The sequence below is a fragment of the Pollachius pollachius genome, assembly GCF_949987615.1.
Source record: "Pollachius pollachius genome assembly, chromosome: 1".
NCBI classification, from domain to species: domain Eukaryota; kingdom Metazoa; phylum Chordata; class Actinopteri; order Gadiformes; family Gadidae; genus Pollachius; species Pollachius pollachius.
Window position 1 is genome coordinate 47,755,050 of NC_136934.1, and position 24,561 is coordinate 47,779,610.

Genomic DNA, 24,561 nt, shown 5'->3' on the forward strand with positions numbered 1-24,561 from the left:
TGCACGCTTGTACAAAACAAATATGATATATGATATTGATAATTTAGGGCATAAGCTCCATCAATTTAAGATAGTTTGACAGAAAAATACAGACTGGTGAAGTTATAAACTCTTGTTCAAATTAAATGTTTGATGAATTTAAAGTAAAATAAAGTTTATAATCTTTAAATATCATTTTTTGCCTTTTTTTTTTCCCCTCTTGGTTAAACACTGGCCCTTTCTTGGCCCCCCTAGTAAAATGTGTCTAGAACCGCCGCTGCACGTAGCCCCTTTAAGACAAAACTCCAGCAGATGTGTGACTGTGATGATCACATTAGCGTTATACTACCAGACGTAAACTTTAAAAGCAATACGGATAAAAAAACAGGTAAGCAAACAGAAGCGCTTACTTGATGGCCTCGCACATGTCCAGCCCCATTTTGACACAGTTCCGTGCGTGGTCGGGCAGGGATTCAGGCAGTCCGGACACACAGTAGTAGCAGTCCCCAAGGATTTTGATCCGCATGCACTCATTCTCCTGTGAAACAATAAAACAAAGAGTAGACAAATCATCATTATTTCCATAGGATACATTGGGCTTAAGAACATTGCATAATGTTCACCAGGGTACTCGTAAACAATAACTTTGCTCATCCCTTTAGCTCTGCTCATCTAAATGATTTGAGTTTCAACCTCGGATTGCAAATGACCACTGGCTTTCTTGAATGAATTTCCCTGAACGCCGCTCACAAAAGGGTGGGGTCAACAAAGGGCTGTTCACTCGTAGCGACGTGCTTACCTTGGCAATTTGATCAAATTTGCCAAACAGCTCGTTCAGCATGTGCACGAGCTCTCCTGGGGAGCAGTCACTGGCCAGCCGCGTGAAGCCAACGATATCAGCGTACAGGATGCTGGGGAGACACAGAGGAGCAGATAGGGCTGTCGCTTTAGGAATCAAGATGGGAAATTTCGGGTGTCACAGCACAAAGGACAGGACACAAGTAGAAATAAAAAAAAGAAGTAAAAAAAAAAGTATATAATTGTATTATTTATAAATCTTAATTTCTTTTATTTATAAGAGAAAATATATCCGAAATATTAACAATATATCACCAGCTTAATACATGAAACTGTGTAAACTGTCATTTTATAGTAATACAAATATTAACGGCCACGAGAGACAGTCACGATGGTTAAGTCACCCAACCTTGTGGTCCGTTAAGCATAACCCCTCAGAGCTAAGGACAGGTTCTTGTTACTTCTACCCCTTTCGTGGTACCTTTCGTTCCTACCTGTGTCATTATCTGAATTTCTCTCAAATATAAACTTCTGTTGTATCTGCTCTCGAGTTGATCATCTCTGTTCCGGGCCTAACACCCAGAGCAGCTGAACCCAATTCAGCTGCAGAGAACTTGCAGATTTGTCTTTCTTTGTATAATCACAATAAAAAGGTTGGTTGATGTACATACCTGACGTTGGTGTGTCTCTGGACGTAGAGGTTGTGAAAGTTGTTGGTGTTCTCCATCTGGCCAAAGTTGGGCCCCTGCAGGCGCTGAATGATCTCGTTCTTCATCACGCGAGCGATGTGGGCTGGCAGCAAGGACAGCAGCAGACGCTCCTGAGCACAGCCAACCAGAGGAGAGGAACAAGGATTACAGCCAACCAGAGGAGAGGAACAAGGATTCAAAAAAGGAGGGAGGAATACATAATGACAAGTTTTCACCATGTCAAATTCGGTGATCTTTGACTCATAAGATCAGCCTGGGACTGGGAATTGGGACAGAGCACACTACCCATTTGACAGCATACTGTCTTCACAACTTGGCGTCAAGGTCACCCAGGATCGGGGAAGAGGGGTTCACAAATACTTCATCAATGTCAAGTGTGGACACGTTGTAGGAGTTGACAGACCATGCGACAGCGGTCGACAGATTCAAACACACTAGAAATACCGCATAGCGTATCCAATACAACACATTGTATGCTTTCCATCGCCAACAACCATTGTCTGTGACAATAAAATAGTGTTGGAAACGGGAATTCATGTATTCTGGTAAAGGCATAACACACACATAAGGGCACTCTAAAGGGAGGGGAAATGCAGAATAGGCCATCATAATTAAGGAAGTGTGTTTTCACAAAAGGCTGTATTGTTGTATTGGCACTGAGCTGTAATCAAGGCACTTTAAGAAAAAACAATAAACTTCAGATTGGATTTGCCAGAGTAAACTAGTCATTACAAATGTTAACGATGCAATTCCAAACCCACATTGGCTTATGGTTAGACAATGACAAATAGAGGTTAAATCCTGTGTGCTTTCATTGCAAATGTTTGGGCGTAACATGGATATTATGGGCCTTCAATTTTTGGCCTTAATGAAAGGGTTTATTGAAAGGTAGAATAACATCTGCCACCCGGTTGTAATGTTTCCGCCTTACCCAATCGAGGACAGCAAAGTCTGTCTCGCTCCCTTGAATTCCCAATGCAACAATTTCACATTTGCAAAATGTATTGCATTAGTAGGCAAAACTCAGATTTAGTGTACAGTTTGTCTACAATACAAATGTAACAAACTGTAACAGAAGGTAACATATTTAGCAATTGAAGATTGTCAGATTTAGTCTGTACAAACAAGTTTGTGCATAAATTCAGTACGGAATTTGCATGGTTAAATGTGTACACACTCTTCACATTTAACTATGCAAATATTCTTGTGTTTGTGTTTGCAGAAGATTTTGTGATGCTGCGAAGGCATACAAGCCAAAAAGGATACTCTCATTACTGATAAACAAATTAGCAGGCTACTAAATAAGTGCATTGTGAAGCCTGCATCCACCACAGCTTCAATTGCAGCACACACGTTAATTAGCTAAAAAACTTTGGGCGACTTACGGAGCAGAAATTTGTTTCGGACCACTAATTATTTCCAACACCCATCCCCAAAAGGCTGAATCCCCTACCCTTGTTTCATTTTGCGTTGGATTAAAAAAATCTCGCTCCCTTTCATTAACTTCAGAGAAAGAGAGTCTGTACCCGTTAGATGGGTGAAGTTTTTACATTGGATGAGGTTTGATTTAATAATGAACAAACTAAGCCTAATGCAGCTACAACTTTACACTCTGTAAATCAAGAAAGAAATATATAAAGAAACCAGTTGTGCAAACTTCCTAATCCATGACTTTTAAATCAAGTCTCTGGGCGCCGCATTACCATTTCCATTCTCAACCGTAACGAAAAATGTATTCAGTTGGATAACAATAACACGCTTAGTGTGGGAACTTTCTTTGCAAAAGATAGCTCCACAATAGCAAGCAGTCTGTTTCGTAAGTTAAAAAGAGTTCAAGCTAGGTTTACTATCTACAACTGAGTTATACGCTAAGCATAGCTATCTGCCTGAAAATATAGGATTCTGATAAACTGTACATTTCACTAAATACTTGTTACTGGATCTTTATGCTAATTGACATCAGGTAGTGGTGTGGTAGAAGTGTCGTTACTCTTAATCCCATAATTGTCAAACAGAAAAAAGGTTTAGAAAACTAAAAAACTATAAACTAATTCTAAGAAGTGTTGTTGATATCGTAATGGAGACCGGCAATGAAGGACTACCGCTATCATTAGTATAGCATCATCCATGAAATTCTAAATGGTATTTACACTGGAGAGTAAAGCACTATGCCCCGGAGACATTTAATAATGATCACATTTAGCAGGGGTCGCGCTTAAACAATTAGCATGCTCTGGAGGTTACCCGAGAAGCCAACCCTCCGCGGACTTGGATCTCTCTCAACACCACATAGATTAACAGATCTGAACCATGATGAAAATGAATCACTAACAATAGTGTATTTATGTTTTATAAGGCATATTAGTGCTCTACTTTGTAAAGCGATACAAGCTGTCCTTGTACTGAATACGCTCAAGAACTCAGTAATCACGTAGGAATTAAATAATATATGTATACATAAATAAATAAATATATTTATAAAAAAAAAGACAAGCAAGGTATTTAAGCCACTAAATAACACCATTAAAACCGGAGGGACACGGAAGGTGCACAGCAATTTAAATTAATCGATCCGCTGCAACTGTAAATGATTAAACCACACGGTTGAGTAAAGTTGACTTGTCAAACAACAGCTCTCTGTCTGGTGTCTAGTCAGCCACATCAACGATATCGCTGATATCATTGTCTCCCTGCCGAATTGCGAATTCAACAGCAAAAACCTGGTGGAGGTAGTAAAGCACCCACTTGTTGGCGCTTCTCAAACTCCAGTTTGATGGGAGACTTGATGCAGTTGCAGGTGTCCTGGTAGGTCTGCTTCAGAGCCAGGTCCATCAGGTGTTTGTGGTACGCCCCCGCCATGTTGCCACAGATGAAGATGATGACGTTGGCCAGGATCTGGAGGGAAACAGAGATCGCGCCGTGTGATGAAGGTCATCAGCACATCACTAATGGATTACACTCCCATTGTGAAATAAGTTAATTAGGACGATCTGAGACAACGCACTTTGACACGGCCAGAAGAAATAAATCATTTTAATTTATTGCTGATCAAAAAGGTTAATAGTCTGTAATGTTGAGGTGCGAGATAAGGAATAATTATTCCACACAACCTCGCTTGAGGGTGTGAGCTTGAGCCCACATGTGTGCGCAGAGCACATCAGCTCATTGTTAGTGCTGTCTCTTTGTTGCATGTTTTTAGTATATCATACTTATAATTCTTATCAGCATTGTACTCATTATACCTCTGTAGTCACTGCAGAAAACGCCCACTGTTCAGTGTTGGGAGGTTGGATGGCAATAGAGATTTTAGTACAGATAATTAACAGTTTATTATACCAAAGAACGACACAGAGCGACAGAATATTAAGTGACTCCACATCATCAAAAATGGATCACAAAATGTACCAGAGGATCAAATTGACTCAAGCTCATTTGCTGCCAGAAAGTGAAAGACTTACATAAAGCCTTGCTCTTCAATACAATACGACGGGTATTGTATTGGAGAGCAAGGCTTTATTTATGACCCGTTAAGTAACTAGAAATGTATACAGATTCCAGGTTAATTTCCATGGCATTAATGTAAGTATTTTCTGCTTTAAGGCAAATGAAGATTTTAATGTTGACCCACCCCAACCCACACATTACATTTAGATTAAACAGATACTGTTTTGTATTCCATGACACCATGAACAATGTGGCTTAAATCCACCTCCTTCATTTGCATAATGATTCCCTCTATCTTTAATAAAGTAGCTCTCCCAAATTACTAAATTGTTTATCTGAATCCCCGTATTTGAAGTTCATTCATGGCCATAGTTAAAGCCTAAAGCCCACACACACAAAGCCTTCCTTTCTCTCTCCCTCCCTCTTGCTCTCCATCTTACTCTCTTTATTTCTTCATCTCCTGCCCATTCTTACTAATTAGCTCATCCACTGTTACCAAAGAGAAGTGCACACGAAAGGAACCATGACCTTCACCCTCCGCCTCCACTTAAGAACTACCCTGTAATCCAATTTGGCACCACTTGCCACAAGAAATGAAGACCCCATTTACAGCATGAGATTCAATCAGACTTCATCATGTGATCATCAAGTCAACTATCATGTGTGATTTCACAGGATGCCTGCGTGAGTCCTACATACATATGTGGATTTAGAAAAACAAACAAAAATCTGTTTCACAGTGTATGAATCACAAAATAAGAGAAATAAGAGACAAAAAAAATCAGCATGGCCAAAAATGTTTCTTAAAAACATTATAATAAAAAGGCACAAAAAATAATTTCTATGCAGTCGCTTTTCATAGATCCCTGGCTCAATTTTCTTCATGTTTCACAGCTGTAAGGCATAGCTAGCACTAGCACCCCTCACACCTGACAGACGGCAGACTGACAGATGGCCAATCAACACGCAGGTGTCTCATCAGGGTGCGCTATGTTTGGATTAGTCACTTCATCAAACCTACAGATACCCATCCAAGTCTCATTGTGTTGCATTATGATCGGTTTGTAACTCCAAATTAAAATACATTTCGCTGTGTTAAAGTGACAGGTAACAGTGACAGGTTACAGGTTCAGAAAACATAGGATTATCCTACAAATATCGCAGAGAGATATTTTTTATATATATTTTCACCAAATCCCTGCCAAATGTGTTTAAGACTATATTAATGTAGGCCTACGTCTATAACCCAATCGCATTTTTGTGTAATTATTTCCTCAAAGTCTGAAAGGGCGTAGCTTCTCCCTGCATTAGTGTCGGGATAATGTGAGTTTATGGTAATCTATCCCGCTTTGCCACACGATTATATGGTAATCTGATAGACGATTGTTTCTGTGGCAAGGCGGGAAATAGACTCGGCCCATTAAATCGAGGTGGAGAGACAGAACGGAATCGATACTGAAGTCCCATGAGATGGCAACGGCTCCCCGGAGCATCATTTTTCTGAGGTTGTACACACACCCAGATAATGCTTCTCGATAACAAAACTAGAAGGAAATCAGAGATTTCTGTTCCATCCCTTGCACATTACTTCATTAGGTAAGGTGTGCATTCATCCAGTCGTAGTAAAAAGAAAAACTACAAAAAAAAAAACTACAAAAAAAAAAAAAAACTAAAACTACCAAACAAAAATATTTGAGTGTAAATGCTGTCCCCACCAACCGATTGCCGGTGTTGTTTGGGTGAGGTGAAGCGGTGTTAATCATATGTGGAAGCTAATCCCACACGTAGCGTAGCTCGATTACTGAACAATAGCGTCATTAGGGAAGACGGCTCACTGCGAGACACAATAGAACCGCACATCCCTCAATGACACAAGCAGTAAACACAGCTTACTGCGTCTGAGGCGCACACACCAACACACACACACACAAACACACACGTGCACACACACACACACACACACACACACACACACACAAACAATCAGTCAACGTAAATGTCAAACGTGCTGAGTGTGATGGATGGGGTTGGAGATTAGTTCCCAGCTCACCTGAGAAGTATGAATGAATGCAGAGGGATGCGAGGGGGGTTTGTGGCTGTTAATGGGGGGAAGGGTTTCCCTGAGGGCCATGGGTGTGTGTGCGCCATACTATCATAATCAGGGCTCATCTGGTAGCTCAGCACAGCCCGTGTGTGAGTGACTCATGAGAGTCTCTGGTTCTTTGATAAGGGTCCCTGTCCGACCAATGAATGATAACATTCGGATAATCATGTCTTTTAATGATTGTCCATGAAATGTGTATGAATGTGATTTCTTCCTCTGCGAAGCCCTATGACACAGAATAGTTCGGAGCATCATCGCCAATCAGGTCTCCTGGAAACGTGTGTTGTTCCTGGCACTGATCAGGCCAAACACAGACCTTGTTTGCTTTGTTTTGTGCCTATTTGGTTCGAGTTCTATAATTACAAGCCACTTGGACGGACATCGTTTCCTGTTGCCATCGTTTGAATTCGGAGTCTCGTAACTGGGGCAGTGTGTTCCTTCAGGATTAGCTACCTTGGATTTGGATAGCTAGAACAGAGAGAGAGAGAGATGGAGAGAACGGAAGAGGAAAACAAAACAGAGAGAGACAGATATAAAGAGAGAGAGAGACATAGGGGCCGTCCTGCGCTGCCACAAGCACTGGTGACGTCGGTTGGTGCTGGTCAAGAGAGAGGCTGCCTCCATTAGAGGCAATTGGCGAGCGAAAGCGAAGGGAGATGGGGCTGGAAGGGAGAGAGAGAGAGGATGGGGATGGATGGAGACGGAGAAAAGGCAAGTTGCTGCCTCTTATTGAATAAGCCTGAATCAGTTACTGGGGCCGTGGTACACCGCAGCCACAGGTTCCTGTAAGGCTGACCTCACAATCCTCTCCTCGTTACGAGTGTGAACCGGTGTCATCCGATTCCCTCGCCCGTTCTCCTCCCTACCCCTCTTCCTCTCCCTCTCGCTCTCTCCCCCCACACACTCCCACAGGCCTGGTGATATCCTGTAATGAGATATGAGATCCATTGGCTTTACCTCAGACATGTTTAGAAAAAATAAAGAAAAGAAATTAAAGGAAGTGAGGCCTTGGTAATAATTGGAGATATGTAGGGCTGCCGACAGGTGCATGATCTCAGTTGGTGTGAGAAGTCTGAGAACTCACTGAGGAGCGAGCTCATTGGCTCATGGCCTGTTCAACAGCTCTGGGAAATGAATATGTAACCTTCATACATTATTTATGACGTCTTACCCGTGCTAGCCGCTGCAGAGCTTTGGAAGGAAAGATAAATGTCTGGACTTATTTTTCGCAGTATTGTTACAGGGTTGCAACAGTATATTATTAAGATTCAGGATAGTTAAATAAAAATATGACAAAAATTAATTAAAATATTGCAAACAAATAACTGGTGGAATGGGTATTTCATTCAAGGAGACATATTATGGTGTTTTCCCAACCAGTAAACATAGTATTTGAGTTCCAGAAAACATTTTTTTGAAGCTGTTTGCTGGAAATAGCTTTTAGGAAAGAAAATCTCGCCTACCGCTATTCCCCTGTTTCAGTCCCTTCAGAATGCGCCGTTTCTGGTGTCTGTATCTTTAATGCAAATGAGCTGCTGCCCATTGACCAATGAGCTGTCAGAGTGAACCACTGCATGGAGGAGAAGGGAATGTTGCTGTTTGCGGACTCCTGGAGCTCTATATCTATATCATATAATAGAATAATAATTATATTATGTATGGGTATTTATATAATATTATATCTAATATCACGGCCAAAAGCTATGTGCGCCTCGGATGATATTATGAATCATAAAGACTGAGTCTGACGTCTCTGGCACTTCCACAACAAGTAAAGACTCGTAGTTGGGTGATATCTCGGCCATGGTTGAGAGGAATTGGGGGAAAGGAACTTTGGCCTTGACTCTGAAGTCCATGAACCGCGACATGGAGGAGAAAGGGATTGTACTCCGGGAGCTGAGCTGCCGGACTAGCCGCCGAGCTCCTCGCGCCAGAGCTGCCGGACTGCGGCAGTTCAGCTCCCGGAGTACCTGCGGCCGGACGGCTTTGAGTACAATCCCTTTCGGCGGCAGTCCGGCAGCTCAGCTCCGGGAGTACAATCCCTTTCTCCTCCATGTCTCCTCCTCCGGACTGCCGCCGAAGGTTCGGCGGCAGTCCGGCAGAGAAAGGGATCGTACTCCCGGAGCTTAGCTGCAGGGCTACCGCAGAGTTCCCCCCGCCGGAGCTGCTCGTCCGCGCTGGTCCACAAAATCGTAGCTATGCTCCGATTGGAGGGGAGTGGGGAAGCGGGAGGTAATATTCAACTGTGCCCCCTTCCTACGTAGGAGGGGGCGCCGAAACTGACTCGCTCATTTGGTAACTGTAGGCGGGGTACTTTCAACAATGCATATCTCACTCAAAAAAATCATGTAGCCTACAGACTTTTTTCAAAGTCAAAACAACACCCCAAAATCAACACCCCCAAATCCCAGCAAAAGTGTTGTTTTCATAATATGTCCCCTTTAACATCCCCTTCTGTTGGATTTTCATCGATTTAGCAAAGGCAAGTATAGATTGTTTTACCCACTAAATCATAGAAATGTTGAAGAAAAAGCGGTGGTAAAGCATTGAGAATGGATGTACACTCCTGTGTACATCCAGCCGGCTACCATGCTAGTTGGCAGAGTCAGCATCGCCTATAGGGGGCTGTGATCCTTGGCAGAGACAAAGCCTGCCTGACAGGCCTTTCTGACTGCCAGCCGGGCAGCAATCTGTCTCCTTTGAGTGCACGCACAAAGGCACAGTACACACACTGTACACACTACACTGCCGACTACACACAGGAGCACAGCAAAGCATTTGGAGAGAAATGGTTTCTGAAATGCTCCAACGTTTACCTCACTCTTTGAGGGGCCGGTCTGTGTGGAATGTAAAGGCAGGCGGGCTTCGATTTGTCACATCGTTGGAATTGAGGACGAAGAATTTAATGATAAATATAGATATCTTTATATAGATGTATATATTTAAAAAAAAACTCCTTTGGTTGAAAATATACAAATACACACACACACACGGACAATGATATGCAAACAGACGAGCTAACCTGACATGCACGCGCACACAAATACAGAGACACACACACACACACACATGCACACACACACTCCAGGAAGCCCCCAGATGATACCATGCCTATGCTAAACATGTCTTTGGAGACCAAATACACAAAGGGATTATCAGTGTGGTAGCAGGGATGAACCTATAAGAGGAGATTTAAGTAAACAATGTGGAGATAAAACCACACAATCCATCCCGCTCCAAAATAAAAGCAGCTGCTTTAAAGAAGCTGTAGGGACGATTTGAGGGGTTGCAGAGAGAGAGAGAGAGAGAGAGAGAGAGAGAGAGAGAGAGAGAGAGAGAGAGAGAGAGAGAGAGAGAGAGAGAGAGAGAGGAGAGGGAGAGAGAGAGAGAGAGAGAGACCGACCGATTATGATTTCTCCTCTCTCCCTACATTTCTCCACCATTGAGTAGTGATGACTCCCCCAAATCAAAGAGGAGACGCCACGATTGGACAGAAATGAGACGGAAAAGGTGCTACTCAGAATTGGCTCATACAGAGACAACCCGCAGTCAACTTGAAACAGATCCTCACAGCACCTTTCACTCACTAATAGCTGACTAATGGCTGCCATTTCTAACAAATGACACAAAGTAAGCTCTTAAATCGTACCTACAGCTAATTTAATGCGTGTTTTACGTTACATACTGTGTACCATTATGAGACACATATACTGTGATACGATGCAACAGTTAGACTAGAACCAGCATCAATGGAGTAACTTCACCGCGATAACCAAAGGCTTTCGCAATAAAGATTGCCTTCACGGACATCTACGTTTTAAAAGTGGGCTAATGACCCAGCAGAGAAGGGCTCTGGACGGGCCTGCTGACAGCAGAGATGCGCAGTGGGGCACACTGCGTACCAGAGCACCAAAATAAACAAACACATAATTGTAATCATGCCCATTTTAGTACAAAAAGGACCCAGAATTGTTAGTGAGGACTAACGTTGTGTTCCTTTTAGTCTGAGTGAGTGTTTGTGTTTAGGTGTGTGTGTGTGTGTGTGTGTGTGTGTGTGTGTGTGTGTGTGTGTGTGTGTGTGTGTGTGTGTGTGTGTGTGAGTGCGTGCGTGCGTGCGTGCGTGCGTGCGTGTGTATGTTTGTGTGTGTGTTTATGTTGGTGCTTATGTGTGCGCAATGGAGGCTTCTCTAAATTGTTGTTCCCATGTTGTCCGAAATATGCTAGCGGGATATGTAATTATCCGTATCAACTAGCATACTGCTTTTAGAAAGCTGAGTGTCAGGGGATTGGATTGGCTGTCGAAGGTACGCAGCATAATTCAACATGTCATGTATGATTTCCAAAGCTAGTTTCCGCAACGTGCATGTAATGCATTAATTGTATAGCAGCTGTGACATCTTTAGCTAATTTAACGGCTCCATTAAGCTAATGCGAAGAAGTAATAAGATTGGAGCGCTGTTCACGTGACATGAGTCAACACAAGAAGGTATGTGTAGTCTATAAACCATCCCTCTCTTACAGAACCAGTCTGGTGTGTGTTCCATTGTCCAAAGGTGTGTGTTAAACGTCAGACAAACCCAAAATTCCTTTAATACCAGTTGAAACATGTTCTGTTTCTTCTATTATTATTATTCATTAATTTTTCAACACTTTTATTGAAGTGCTTTAACATCAAACCACACTATTTTACATGTTTTCCCTGATTGCACCCCAACTTTTTGTCATTTAACACTGCGGAACATTGAAACATAAATTGAAGCACAACAAACAAAAATAATCTATTATTTTTGACTCAAATCGGATGCATCGGATCGAACATTTTGAATCTTCCAGGGCGGAAGTTCTCCTGCTGAAAAGGGGGTTTACTTAAGCGGTCGGCGTAGCAGATAGATTGAAGAAGTCCTGTGCCCAAAAACGTATACTCAAATTAGTTAAGGCCAGTCGGGCCTCAGCAGTGGGCAATCAAAGCGAATTTAATCACTGTGGGGTGCACCAGTTGTCCACCCTGTCTCTCTGAATAAAGCATAATAATGCTAACATAACAATTGAATCACGCTATGAATCACTTTTGGACTAACACACACACACAAAACGTTTGCATCTGCAATGACTTCGGCAAAACCTTGGAGTCGCGTTGAGCGCCTCCAAAAGTGAAGTTTGGCGAGGTGTGCATTCGTTCCTTGTTCTCCCCAATCACGTGTGCCGTCCACTTGGCCTCTTTAACGCGGTAACGTCCAGCAGGGCGGACGAGGGACACAGCGAACAGCGGCCTACCTGCCATACCACGGGGCCCATGCGGTCAGTGGTGGTGTACAGGCACGCAATCAGCACCACGGTGTGAGACGTGGAGGTCAGGACACTGGCGATGATGGCCTCCCGCATGGAGAAGGGCAGCATGGTGTACGCCACAAACACGATGAACAGGAAGAAGGACACCTGCGAGGGAGGGAGGGAGAACAATCAGCGAGCTACACACCAGGATACCCATGCAGGAAAAGGCTTCACTTCAATTCTTGAACGACTCTTTTTTATGAGAGAGAGAGAGAGAGAGAGAGAGAGAGAGAGAGAGAGAGAGAGAGAGAGAGAGAGAGAGAGAGAGAGAGAGAGAGAGAGAGAGAGAGAGAGAGAGAGAGAGGGAGAGAGAGAGAGAGAGAGAGAGAGAGAGAGAGAGAGAGAGAGAGAGAGATGGATGCTGAGAAGAGAGAGTTTGTGAGAGATAGAGTGGGAAAGAGAGCACAACCCTTAGCCAAAGGATTAGTTATACCGCAGAATGATATGGATCAGGTGGAGGGGAGAGAATCGTGAGTAATTTATCCTACCATATTGTTAAATTAAAAACATAGTGCAAAATTGACAAGTGGCATGATTCTGTAAGTCTGTAAGAATTACACAATATTTTCAATCATGAAATATTTATTTCTGCAACAAGTTAATATGATCAATTTATGTTAGGCTTCTTGAACCTTCAAAAACGATCAACATCGGACTCAAGGGTTCAGCGAGTACTGACAAAAACACGTTTTACCCATAATACCTCAGCAGACATTCTCACCAGATAGAGAGAGAAAGAGAGAGTGAGTGAGTGAGTGAGTGAGTGAGTGAGTGAGTGAGTGAGTGAGTGAGTGAGTGAGTGAGTGAGTGAGTGAGTGAGAGAGAGAGGGAGAGAGGCAGAGAGAGGCAGAGAGATGGATGTTGAGAATAGTTATATCACAGAATGATATGAATCAGGTGGAGGGGAGAGAAACGTGGGTAATTGATGCTACCATACTGTTAAAAAGGAAGCAAAATAGACAATTGGCGTGGTTCTGTAAAGCTGTAAGAATTTTGGATAGACAATGATTCGATTCTTGATTTATTTATATCCGCACAAAGTTAACACGATTTATTTAGGTAAGGAATCTTGAACCTTCAAAAACCTGATATATCCATATCAGGCTCAAGAGTTCAGTGAGAACTGACATAAACATGTTTTACACATAATCCCTAAGCAGACTTTCTCACCCTAAAACTATTCAAAGGAAGAATAAGGAAAGGTCAAACGTGTCTCACAGGCTAAAACCATACAATGCTGGAGGAAGAGATTAAAAGATTCTCTTTTGTTATATTATCCAAGACGCAGGAACACACACACTCAGCCACTCACTGACCCACACACACATTGACCCACACACACACTAACCCACACGCACGCACTAACCCACAAACACTCACTAACCCAAACACACACACTCCGGACAAAGGTCTAAACTTAACTCCACGGCTTACATTTAAAGAGGGTCAAAGGACAGGAAAACTATCCCCCTTTCCCACTTAGGGTTTAAAGTACAAGAGAGAGAGAAGGAGGAAAAATGAGCAGGAGAGAATGAAAGAAAAAACTGAAAGATAGAGAGAGTGAATGAGACGAGAAGAAAATACGTCAAATGACCTACTCTGGTAATGACTGGGGAATAATAACATGACATTTGCAGTCAATGGTAGTGAAATATACCGCAGATCAACCCTAACCTCTCACAAATGCCATGCTTAACGGCAGCTGCCATTAAGCACGGCATTTACATATAAAATCATCCATCACGTTCTGTAGACTTCGGTTTCGCATTCAAACATTGATAAGGACATTCGACTCCAACACCCCTCGGTTGCTCTTACGTGAGCCTGGGCTCGCAGCATTGGGCGGGAAACCCGGCAGGCTGTATTATAACGTATTATTCGCTCTCCCCTAGTTGGCGGTTGGATGCTGTAACCATAACAACGGCTGCAGCTTTAAATAACTACTGCGGAAGGCCTTGAACGCGAGTACATTTGGCGATGAAATTGTTTGCTTCATGTTTGTTTGAGGCAAAGACGCAGTGTGTCTCGTCGAGGGGGGGCAACTCGCAAAGTACCTTGAATAGGACACCATAATTAAATTGCAGTGCAATGAGGTTTCTGAGAAAATAATATGCTATAGAACCGAGTAAGGTAGAGTGCATGCAATCTCAAACAACGTTGTTCCGAGGACATTGCTTTGTGATTCTAATTAGGTTAAGTCTACCTATTCCATCCTCGTATGGACAATTAGCGTCTCAGTACAGCAATGGCCGGACATTTAATGTACCACCAGAATGCATTACATGACTAATAAGCCTTGGAGGAGCCATTGCGTCCAGGCCACGGCTGCCTGGTAATCCAGCAATTACAGAGCAGGCATTCAAAAACGTACAGCTAATTATCTGGCCCTGGTCCTAGCTGGGGCCTTGTGTGCAGTTACACGTGTGCATGTTTCTGTGTTTGTGCGACCGCTTCCATGCAGACATCGGTGTTCTCCGAGCCTGGCATCGAAACAGCAACGAAACGGATGACCCGTTCGTTGCTGTGATTGTCTGTAGGATTGTCCAATTGCGTAGCACTGAGCAACGAGAAAACATATTTCTTCTTCTTGTACCGTACAGTTTGTTGAGTACCGTCTCGATAGCAGAATCAACAGACAGTTCTACGTCGGCGGCAGCCATCTTTGTTGTTGTTGAAAAAGCCTCTACGGCTCTCCTCTGCACTACCATCGTATTGATCCCGCCACATATTAGATAAACGGTGGTGATTGGTCGGATTATCTCATACCAGGCAGAAATCTTTTTGTAATGGGAGGGAGCCATGCCTTATCTGCAGAGCAAATGAGCTCGCGAGAATGTGTTCGACTGTGTTCGTATCAAAATAATGCTAGCATCAGGCTGTTTGAGGTTGTGCCAAGAATGGGCAGAACTCTTATCAAGGTAGATGGTGACAACTTTAAATATAAATGTTTATGCTGTTGCGGCGAAAAAACAGTGTCCAAACGTAACCAAAATCGACGTTGTAAAGCCAGAAGTCGTTACATCCTGAATCTTCGCTCCCTGTCTGTTTGATGGAGAAAATCGATTTCACTTCCCTAAGAACACAGGTTTGGCGGTATAGTGTTAACTTACATCAATGTTCGAGAATACAAGACAGAAGACAGTTCACTAGAGGGCTGCCAATGCAGTCAGATGTAATCAAATATGGTGATGTCATATGTTTATGCCTCCTTCTCTCCCCGTCAATGTCCTGAAACTCTAAACCTCTAACTTAATAACGACAGTGTTTAAAGCCTTTAACCAAATCATGACATCATCGGTATTACGAACCCTGACCAAATCACGACATCATTAACCAAATCCCGGCATCCAACACGTTGAATAATCCGCACATTGGTGTTCTAAATTTCAAACTAAATCATGACCATCATGACCAATATTTATGAACTCTGGGAGCCTCTCGATTCTCCATGTGTGGTACGCACGGAGAATCGACAGGGTTTCTGAGTTCATGAATGTCAATGTTTCTATAGTCATAGCTCAGTCTATTCAGTAGACTTCCGTCCATTAAGGCAGTACACATGGTGCAATCAACTCTAGCCCGGAGCAATGAATAAGTTGCATGATAATGGCCTGTGCATGAATTAAGTGTACAAGGTTTGAGCTGTGTGTGTGTGTGTGTGTGTGTGTGTGTGTGTGTGTGTGTGTGTGTGTGTGTGTGCGTGCGTGCGTCTATGATGAACTATACTTAATATCTAACCATACAAGAGCTGGAACGGCTTTATACGATAGGATGGAAAAAAGCAGAAATCCAGACAGGTCAACAATAGATGCAGTGGATTAATTGCGATCAATAGCACTAAATAGCTTGGAGATTGCCTCTCAGTCCCAATATGCTACAAATACATTCAGGGCCCTATTTTAACGGTCTGCAACACAAGTGAGAAGCGCCAAGCGCAAGTAGCTTTGTGGGCGGTTCTATGGCGATGTCGCTAGTTTCCGGCACAAAAAATGACTTGCGCCCGGCGCAAATCTAAAAAAGGGTTGGTCTGAAGTAGCCTAATTACCCGTAGGTGTGGTTTGGGCGTAACGTGCAATAAACCAATGAGAGTGCCAGCTCCCATCCCCTTTAAGAGCCATGAGCGCATTTGAATCTGACAAGTTGATATTTTGACAGCGCGTTTGCAGTCTCCGTTGAGACAGATGCACAGGAATTTCAAACTTCAAATGGCTCAGTTTATGGCCAAATAATATGGCCTAATTCACACATGGAATAAGGTTTTCTTCCACAACTTCCGAAATACTGAGTCCTCAACATATGATATAACATATGATATGCGGTAAATGTGGTTATATTTAATGATATACGCAATACATTGTAAACATCGTTTCTTATCAGTATTGTATGCATTATCGTTATCGACTTGTGTTCCTAATATACATGTGTCCCCCATTAATATACATTGCCATGGACTGTATTATGCGCTACGTGTTTAGTTTGCGTGCGTTTAAACAGATGGACGCACACACACGCGCCCGCTTTCATTAATTATTTTACACATGCAAACACGCGCGCTCGCATTCATTCATTCTTTTTAACACTTACTCGCGGTAAAACAATGTTTTCTCACGATCAAATACTCATCAATCCTAAAAGTTATGGGCATGTACACGATGTCCGTGTCAAGAAAATATGTGTTTGCTGTACGGTGTTTGCAGATGCATTGATTTAAAAGTACAACTTATTACCGCTGTATCAGCTGTTCTTTTCCAAATAATTTACCAAGAATGTGTGGCTATAGATGAGAGAAGCAAAGTGTATGCGCGAGGTGCACAAGCAACACTATGCATGCGCCCTTAAAATAGCATCTGAACTACGCGCCACTGACTTTAAACCAGGTATTTCCTGGTTTGTGGCGCAAGTGGTTTCTGAAACTGCAAAATAGCACCAGGGAACGTTTGCGCCAGAACACGCATCATCCTTTTGCCGAACCGCCCCTTGGGGCGCAAGATCATTCCCCTTTACCGACGCGCGACGCAGGAGGGAAAAGAACGCTTTGCGCCAATTGCAAACTAGCAACGACACATGCGCCAGTGATTAAGTCAATTGCGCCGGATGCAAGATAAGGCCCATAGTGTTTGCAGAAACCACAGTCAATAAAATTAGGGCTGGTACATTAGAAGGCATCATTATATGTTGTAGTGCTTATGCTCTGCCATATTGAGAGGATTCAACTGGGACTGAAGACCCTAGATTTTAGTAGTACTGTTAAATCTAAAATCAGGGGTAAATATACCATAACTTCGGCGAATGTTTTGCCACGTCTTGATGAGAAACACTGTGGCAGTTTCAAACAAAACAATCTCATTCCTTAATGAACAATCAGTTCACGATTAATAACCAAAAAAGCATTACTCCATAATAACTAATATTCCGCTGATCCTATGCTTCCAAAATGGCCATTGTCATTGCGATGTGATTACGATTATTTACAAACCCTGAACATATATTCATTATTTATCCTTACAAATAGCTCTTATGAGGGCAGCAGCATCTCTCTAAAGCGATTGTTTGATTATCTCGGAAAGAGTGAAAACCTTAGCATAACATTTAAAAAATAACCCAACAGCATTTCTTCATCTTCCTCCTATTATTAAATGTATTCTTCCACAACCGCCAGATATTATTTTGGACATCCATTGTTGACCGGCAGTCCCTGCTCCCTGGGAGGTCTCCACACGACACTCAAACTAAAGGGCCACCGCCAAGGCTGTCTGCCTCTCCGTGAAAAGAGCTGGGAAGAGAGCTCTCAGCGATGACCGAGAGAGGAAGAGGAAGACGAACAGACATGAGTGAGCGAGTGAGAGAGCGAGTGAGTGAGTGAGTGGGTGAGTGAGTGAGTTTGTGAGTGGAAGAGTGAGAGAGAGAGAAAGACCGACAGACAGACTTGAGTGAGTGAGGGATCGAGTGAGTGAGTGAGTGAGTGAGTGAGTGGGTGAGTGAGAGAGAGAAAAAAAAGACAGAAAGACACGGGTGAGAGAGTGAGTAAGTGAGCGAGTGAGTGAGAGAAAAAAGACAGACAAACGCGAGGGAGTGAGTGAGCAAGAGAGCGAGTGAATGAGAGAGCAAGTGAGTGAGCGAGTGAGCGAGAGAGTGAGTGAGTGAGTGAGTGGGTGAGTCAGACAGAGAGAAAAAGAGAGACAGAGTGGCAGGCAGAAGGCCAGGTCTAGACAAAGCTCTGCGAGGGGCAGAAGCTGGCCCGGACAGATAAGCCCCCGCAGTCTGCTGACAGTAGGGGCTTTGTGGGCCAGGGATCAGCATCCAATTGATTTCACGGCTGAAAATGGAAAGCAGACGCACTTTACCCACTCTGGGTGTGCCAAGATTGACGCAGTCGAGAGCCTTGCATTTGAGACAAATATCCCAAGGCAGCTGAGAATCTGGGTGTGTGTATGAGTAATAATTATCATTGTTATAATTTCAGATTTGTTTGGGGAAAACACTATATGAATATCCAAGGTGAAATTGTTCTGCCACAGCAATATGGGGAGTCGTTCTAAATGGGGTCAGGTCTGTTTAAGAAGGGCATGAGAGAACAGGTTCAGATGGAGTAGGGTAGGGGAGAAGAGGCGATTGGTTCCTGGGAGACAAAGTGGAGTAAATAGTCAGCTTTGATTCATCGCCGTTGATAAGAATCAGTTTTGAGTTGATTAACTAGTTACAGTCGAATCAAAAGTCGGATCAAATCATCCTGCTATTTTTGTGTTTGGAATCTGCTCTATTCTGTTATGTGTATATTTGGAATCTCTTAACGTTATTGACAAGAACGTGAAAGGTTTAAGAGATTTTTCAAAGGAAGAGGATTTTAGGTTGAAAATACATTTCAGTAGACTATACTCAGGGACTAAACAATCTGAAAGAGAGATAAAGAATGACGAATTAAAGAATTTATTAATGGCTATGTTATTTTTATATCATTGTTATTTTATGGTTGCAAGCATGAAATCAGAAGTTGTTTCGGGGATAACCTTTAATATATCTTTGATTGGGTTGACAATCTCCATGCTTCACTCGTCATTTTCTCCTTCACCATGCAGCAACTGAAATATGGTAAAGTGTGATTGTTAAATGCACTCTGACAGAGACCTCCATTGCACTTCAATTCAGCCAATTGGCAATTACTTTTTTCTCCCGCCACAAGGCAATGTTTTGAAGTTCTCTTCACGGTTCACTTAACATAGTTCTCCAAGAACTGAGGGAGATTAAATTGTTTGGGTTTTTCCTCACTCAACAGCAGTGTGATTCAGAGATCTCACAGTGAGATGCGGTGATGAAAGCCAACACAGCATGCTCTCAGATCCCAATAAATACATAGTAGTCCCAATAAGGACAACGGGAGCCAGCAGCATGTGCCTTAATTAGTTAAGCACTTACTACCATTACTTAATGAGGTGCCTCACTGGTGTTTGTACAGAATGTGGTTGAATAGGACTATTGACAGGGAAAAGAAACACACACACACACACACACACACACACACACACAAATAAACATACACACACACCACAGTTTAAATTGGCAAAAGACAGTCTTGAGGGTTGTGCTGCCTGTTCAAACAGCAAATATGAATTAAATATCTTATTTGATATGCCATTTATATGCTGTCAAATATTTAGAGAGGCTGTTATTTTATTTCTCGGATTTGGTCCAACCACTGGTCGGACCAAACCAAATGTTTGAGTATTTATATGCAATGCTAGTCATCATTAAAAGAATACAACAAAGTCTGCAACAAATCACAAATCTGAGGATTTGTGATTATGCATCAAGACATTTCTTAAATGTTTGTGTGGATCTTACTTGCTTATCTGTTTTGGTTTTAAAGAAATCATCAGAACATCAGCATAATACATATTAACATAATTGCTCTGGGCAGAAAGGTAACCTTAACATTGTCGTATCTGCTACAAAATACCTTCATATCTCTAGAAATCATGATGATCCCTTGAAGAATGATGTAGTTCAAATCCTTTTGGTCAGTGTTATGATAATGGTCCACTGACTAGTCCCATGAGCTATGACAATCTGTGTACTAACCAAATACATGTATAGTAGTTGTCATACAGTCTTGGATGCCAACATACTACCTGTACACTAACCTATTCACTGTATACAAGGTAAACATATATAGTCTATGATACCATCATACTATCTGTACATTAACCCACTACCGGTATATAAGGTATAATAGACTAGGACACCAATTAACCATCTTTGCACTAACCAACTCCCATAATGATGCACAACCTCGCCGCCTGATTATCAATGGGAATTGTATACTGCTACTTCAAAGGACCGGTTTTAATCCAACCTTAAAAAAATAAATGATTTAACATTTAACACTCTAGGAGAGGTTGTTAACTTATTGTAAGGCTGCTGTTTCTGAGATTTGCTAAACTTTGTCTGTACACAAACCAAATTGGTTAAACTTTTGGAACAAAAGTGATGTCGTCGGCGAAAAAATAGACATAGTGCTGGTTTAATTATTCAACAGTGTATTTGTACTTCCAACTTCATTGAAAGCACAGAGAACACTGTTAGCTAAGCAACTTCACTGTGCAAACCGACCCCACAGCTCTCTGACATGCAGAACTTCTTCTAAAGGAGATATTAGATAAAAGAGGAAGTTAATTGTGAATAACTAACAGACATGGCCACACCTTTCCTGCATGCCACCTATTAATGCAAACAATCATTCTGGAAGTTATAGAGCTAGGATATACTCGGGCAGAGGGAACACATAAACGTTGTACTCCCTTCAATACTGCCTCCCAACAGCAGATCAAGCCACCAATTAGCTTGGACTTTTTCATCTGGAGCCATCGTCTGCTTTAGCAACTGAACACCAAGTCCCTGAGTAAACACATGCTGCCCGATCAACAGAAAGCCAACTGCTTTTTTGAACTGCGACGCGATGGCATTCAACACAACGAAGTCGTCAGGACATTTTTTTAGAGAGAGAGAGAGAGAGAGCGAGAGGATAAATCGATGAAAAACGGAAAACAAGACTGTTTCATTTAACATCCAAAAGAGGATGAAGAAAAGCGCTTTGTGTGATTTTTTAAGATATTAATTTGAGATAAGCCGTATTTGACGTTCAAGATTTGTTCAAAATAATAATATTAGAAACAATAACCACCGTAGCTGTTCAAAAATTATATATAACACAGTATGATATAATTATATGTTTTTAGAGAGAGAGAGAGAGAGAGAGAGGGCCAGGAACTGAGCTCTGGTCGCTATGTGGTCAGCCCCGCGGCGAGTTGAGCTCCTAACCGTCCTATTTAGCGGTTTGTTTACCTCATGGATCACACCATTAGGCCTTGTCTTATATCGCGGCCATTTCTTGCCATCAGGGGAGCATTCAACAGGGAGCGAGGAGGGTTTCTGTGGGTTTGCTAAGTGGTCGGGGAACAAAGAGCAAACACAGGAGGACGTGCAAACTGATGGCGAAGGATGCGATGACTGAGGGGGGGCCACCGAGGACAGGACAATGGGAGAAAGACGTTGAAAGAGCAGAGGCATTGAATGAGCAGTCAATGATCTGTAAATGAGATGTTTTGTTGAGAGTGCTAATTATTTCAGGGTGATATGTTTCTAAGAGCCCCGGCCCTGTACATTTTCCAGATATTAGAGAGGATAACATGTAATATACTCTTTTGAATACACTTAATTAGTCTCATTGAAGATCTTGGCCCAGTTTTTTCCTTATAATGTTGTCCACTGTTTCATACCTACCACTGCAATAGGGTCAGAATGCAACGTTTGCATTGCTCCCACGACAATCTTAACCCAAGCACTGTGTGTTTGTGATGTAACAACACAATTGTACTGCCATCCTTCCCTCCTACCGGATTAACTTGAACTTTATCAACTAAACTTTAACATCTTTAGACCCGCTAAAGTTGTTGCCTAGTGGACTCGGGGTCCGACCCCCCCCCCACCCACCACCACCGTTCCCAAGCACCCTGAAGACCACTGTGGCTAAAAGCATGCTGCTTCTCCACAAGACCTTTCCCTTTCAACTCTGTTACTAACAAAGTCCTTTATACATTATTCATATATTGCTACCATGAAAAGCTATGGAGGTGGCAAGTGTATGTGACCGTGTGTGTGTATGTTTGTGTGTGTGTGTGTGTGTGTGTGTGTGTGTGTGTGTGTGTGTGTGTGTGTGTGTGTGTGTGTGTGTGTGTGTGTGTGTGTGTGTGTGTGTGTGTGTGTGTGTGTGTGTGTGTGTGTGTGTGTGTGTGTATACGTGTATGTGTGTGTGTGTGTTTGTGTGTGTGTGTGTGTGTGTTTTTGCATGCATGCGTGAACATTAACATTGGAGGTCACAGTGGTGTCACCATGACCTCATCGGTCGCTCTATTCCTTTTGTGGGTTCTTCAAGCACCGTATTTCCCATTCAAGTCAAGAAGATGACTTCTCGTAGGAGAGCAAGGCTCACAAAGGCTAATGGACCATTTGTATAATACAGCATAAACTGTCCACACCACCTGCCCCTCAAATACATACATATATATATAATTTTCTTTTTGGTATGGAGTTGGTGACACATGCACAAGCCACCTTCATAGCTCTCCTCCCCCCTATACATATACACACACACACACACACACACACACACACACACACATATATTTATACATATGTTTTGTATATTTTATGTAAAAAAAACATTTCTGCGTTTCCTTTCATTCTTTTCTTTGGGTCGATATCCCGCCTTTCTCTGGGTGAACATGAATGCTGGTGACAAAAGGTGTCTGGTTCTTTAAAGCCATGGCTCATTAGCTTGTTGTTTCATAGAAAGGTGAAAGAAGTCGCTGAATGGAACGGAGGCTGATTCACCGTCTCCTTTGATAGCGCTTTGTGCGAGTGTCTGTCGGTCCTTGTAGCTTTGACTAATCTCTGAACGGAAAAAAGCCTTCCATTTGAGAATCACTCTGTCTTTTCATCTGGACGTCTTAATCAGAAAACTTAATGCATAAGAAAAAAAGGGTGTCATTATCAAATGACACACTCAGGATGGCATTGTTTACATCCACACCTTTCATTAACCCCTGCTTATCGGGGTTGTAATTACAACCTCTGGTACACGCTGTTTTACATAAGTAATATTTCCATGGTATCTCTAGGCACTGCTTGATTGCAAATGGCCCGCAGCAGACATTGAGCACACACAGACACACACACAGATATACAGGGAAACAAACAGAATTGTTGCAACAAGAAGTCCATGATAATGACTAAGAGCCAGTAATAGAGTTGGCGGTCTGCAGAGATTTTCGTGGAAAAGTCAAGGGTTCCCATTACACCAGTGGCAAACTCTCGTTGGCGTATAACAGTTGTTGCTATTTTTCGGTTGAATTGATTAATCATTGAGTCTAACAACAAAGTGGTGGGCTAAATTTGCGTGCTTTGTCTGACAAGCACCCAAGAAAGACAAAAGTAGAATTTTGTATTTGGAGGCAGATCAAACCCTATATTTGCACACGTTCGGCAGAACGTGACATGAAAAAGCTTACGCAATGCTCAAAATGATAGCCAAGTCAATTCTAAATTATGGACAAAAAGTGCCATTAAATACCGCCTACTATGGGACACATTTGCATTCACATTTACATTTTAGGCCATTAAGCAGACGCTTTTAACCCAAGCGACTTACAACGATTCATGCACACATTCACGGTGATGTGAACCATGCAAGGCGACAGCCAGCTCACCAGGAGCTGTTAGGGTGAGGTGTCTTGCTCAAGGACACCTCGACAAACAGCTAGGAGGAGCCGAGGGTCCAACTATCAACCTTACGGTTACAAGTCAACCCTGCTCTAGTTTGTGAGCTAAGCTGATCCAATTTTTTGCAGGACGTAAAGGATGTGGCCGGTATGCTTAGACCCCAGGTTAATGTTTGCATTGTCTGTATGTTAATCAACCGTGATTAACTCGCCCTCTCTCGCGGTGTACATACATTCCAAAATTGGGCAGTTTGGGAGCCATTGATTCTATTCCAAACGAGTGTTAAGCAGCTCCCATAGCTGTCTCTTTGTTTTGTCCGATACTAGTTATCGCATAGGAACTGCCCTGGCTAGGTAGGTAGTTATCTGCAATAGCGTCCACAATCCTAGCAAACTGGGCAAATCATTTAGGCCGGTTTGC

The 24,561-nt window shown here is 42.6% G+C and overlaps 1 protein-coding gene across 1 annotated transcript in view; it reads right to left on the reverse strand.

Annotated features, from left to right (window-relative positions):
• The window catches only part of adcy2a (adenylate cyclase 2a), a gene marked incomplete at its 3' end in the record, with an annotated part of 60,119 nt that overhangs the window by 28,484 nt on the left and 7,074 nt on the right, over nucleotides 1–24,561 (reverse strand). Inside the window, exons 3-7 of the mRNA XM_079741652.1 lie at nucleotides 12,310–12,471; nucleotides 4,233–4,382; nucleotides 1,449–1,597; nucleotides 779–890; nucleotides 390–517 (exon numbers count right to left, since the gene is read on the reverse strand). Coding sequence (XP_079597778.1) covers nucleotides 390–517; nucleotides 779–890; nucleotides 1,449–1,597; nucleotides 4,233–4,382; nucleotides 12,310–12,471 — 701 coding nt within the window. The remainder of the gene's footprint in view (nucleotides 1–389; nucleotides 518–778; nucleotides 891–1,448; nucleotides 1,598–4,232; nucleotides 4,383–12,309; nucleotides 12,472–24,561) is intronic.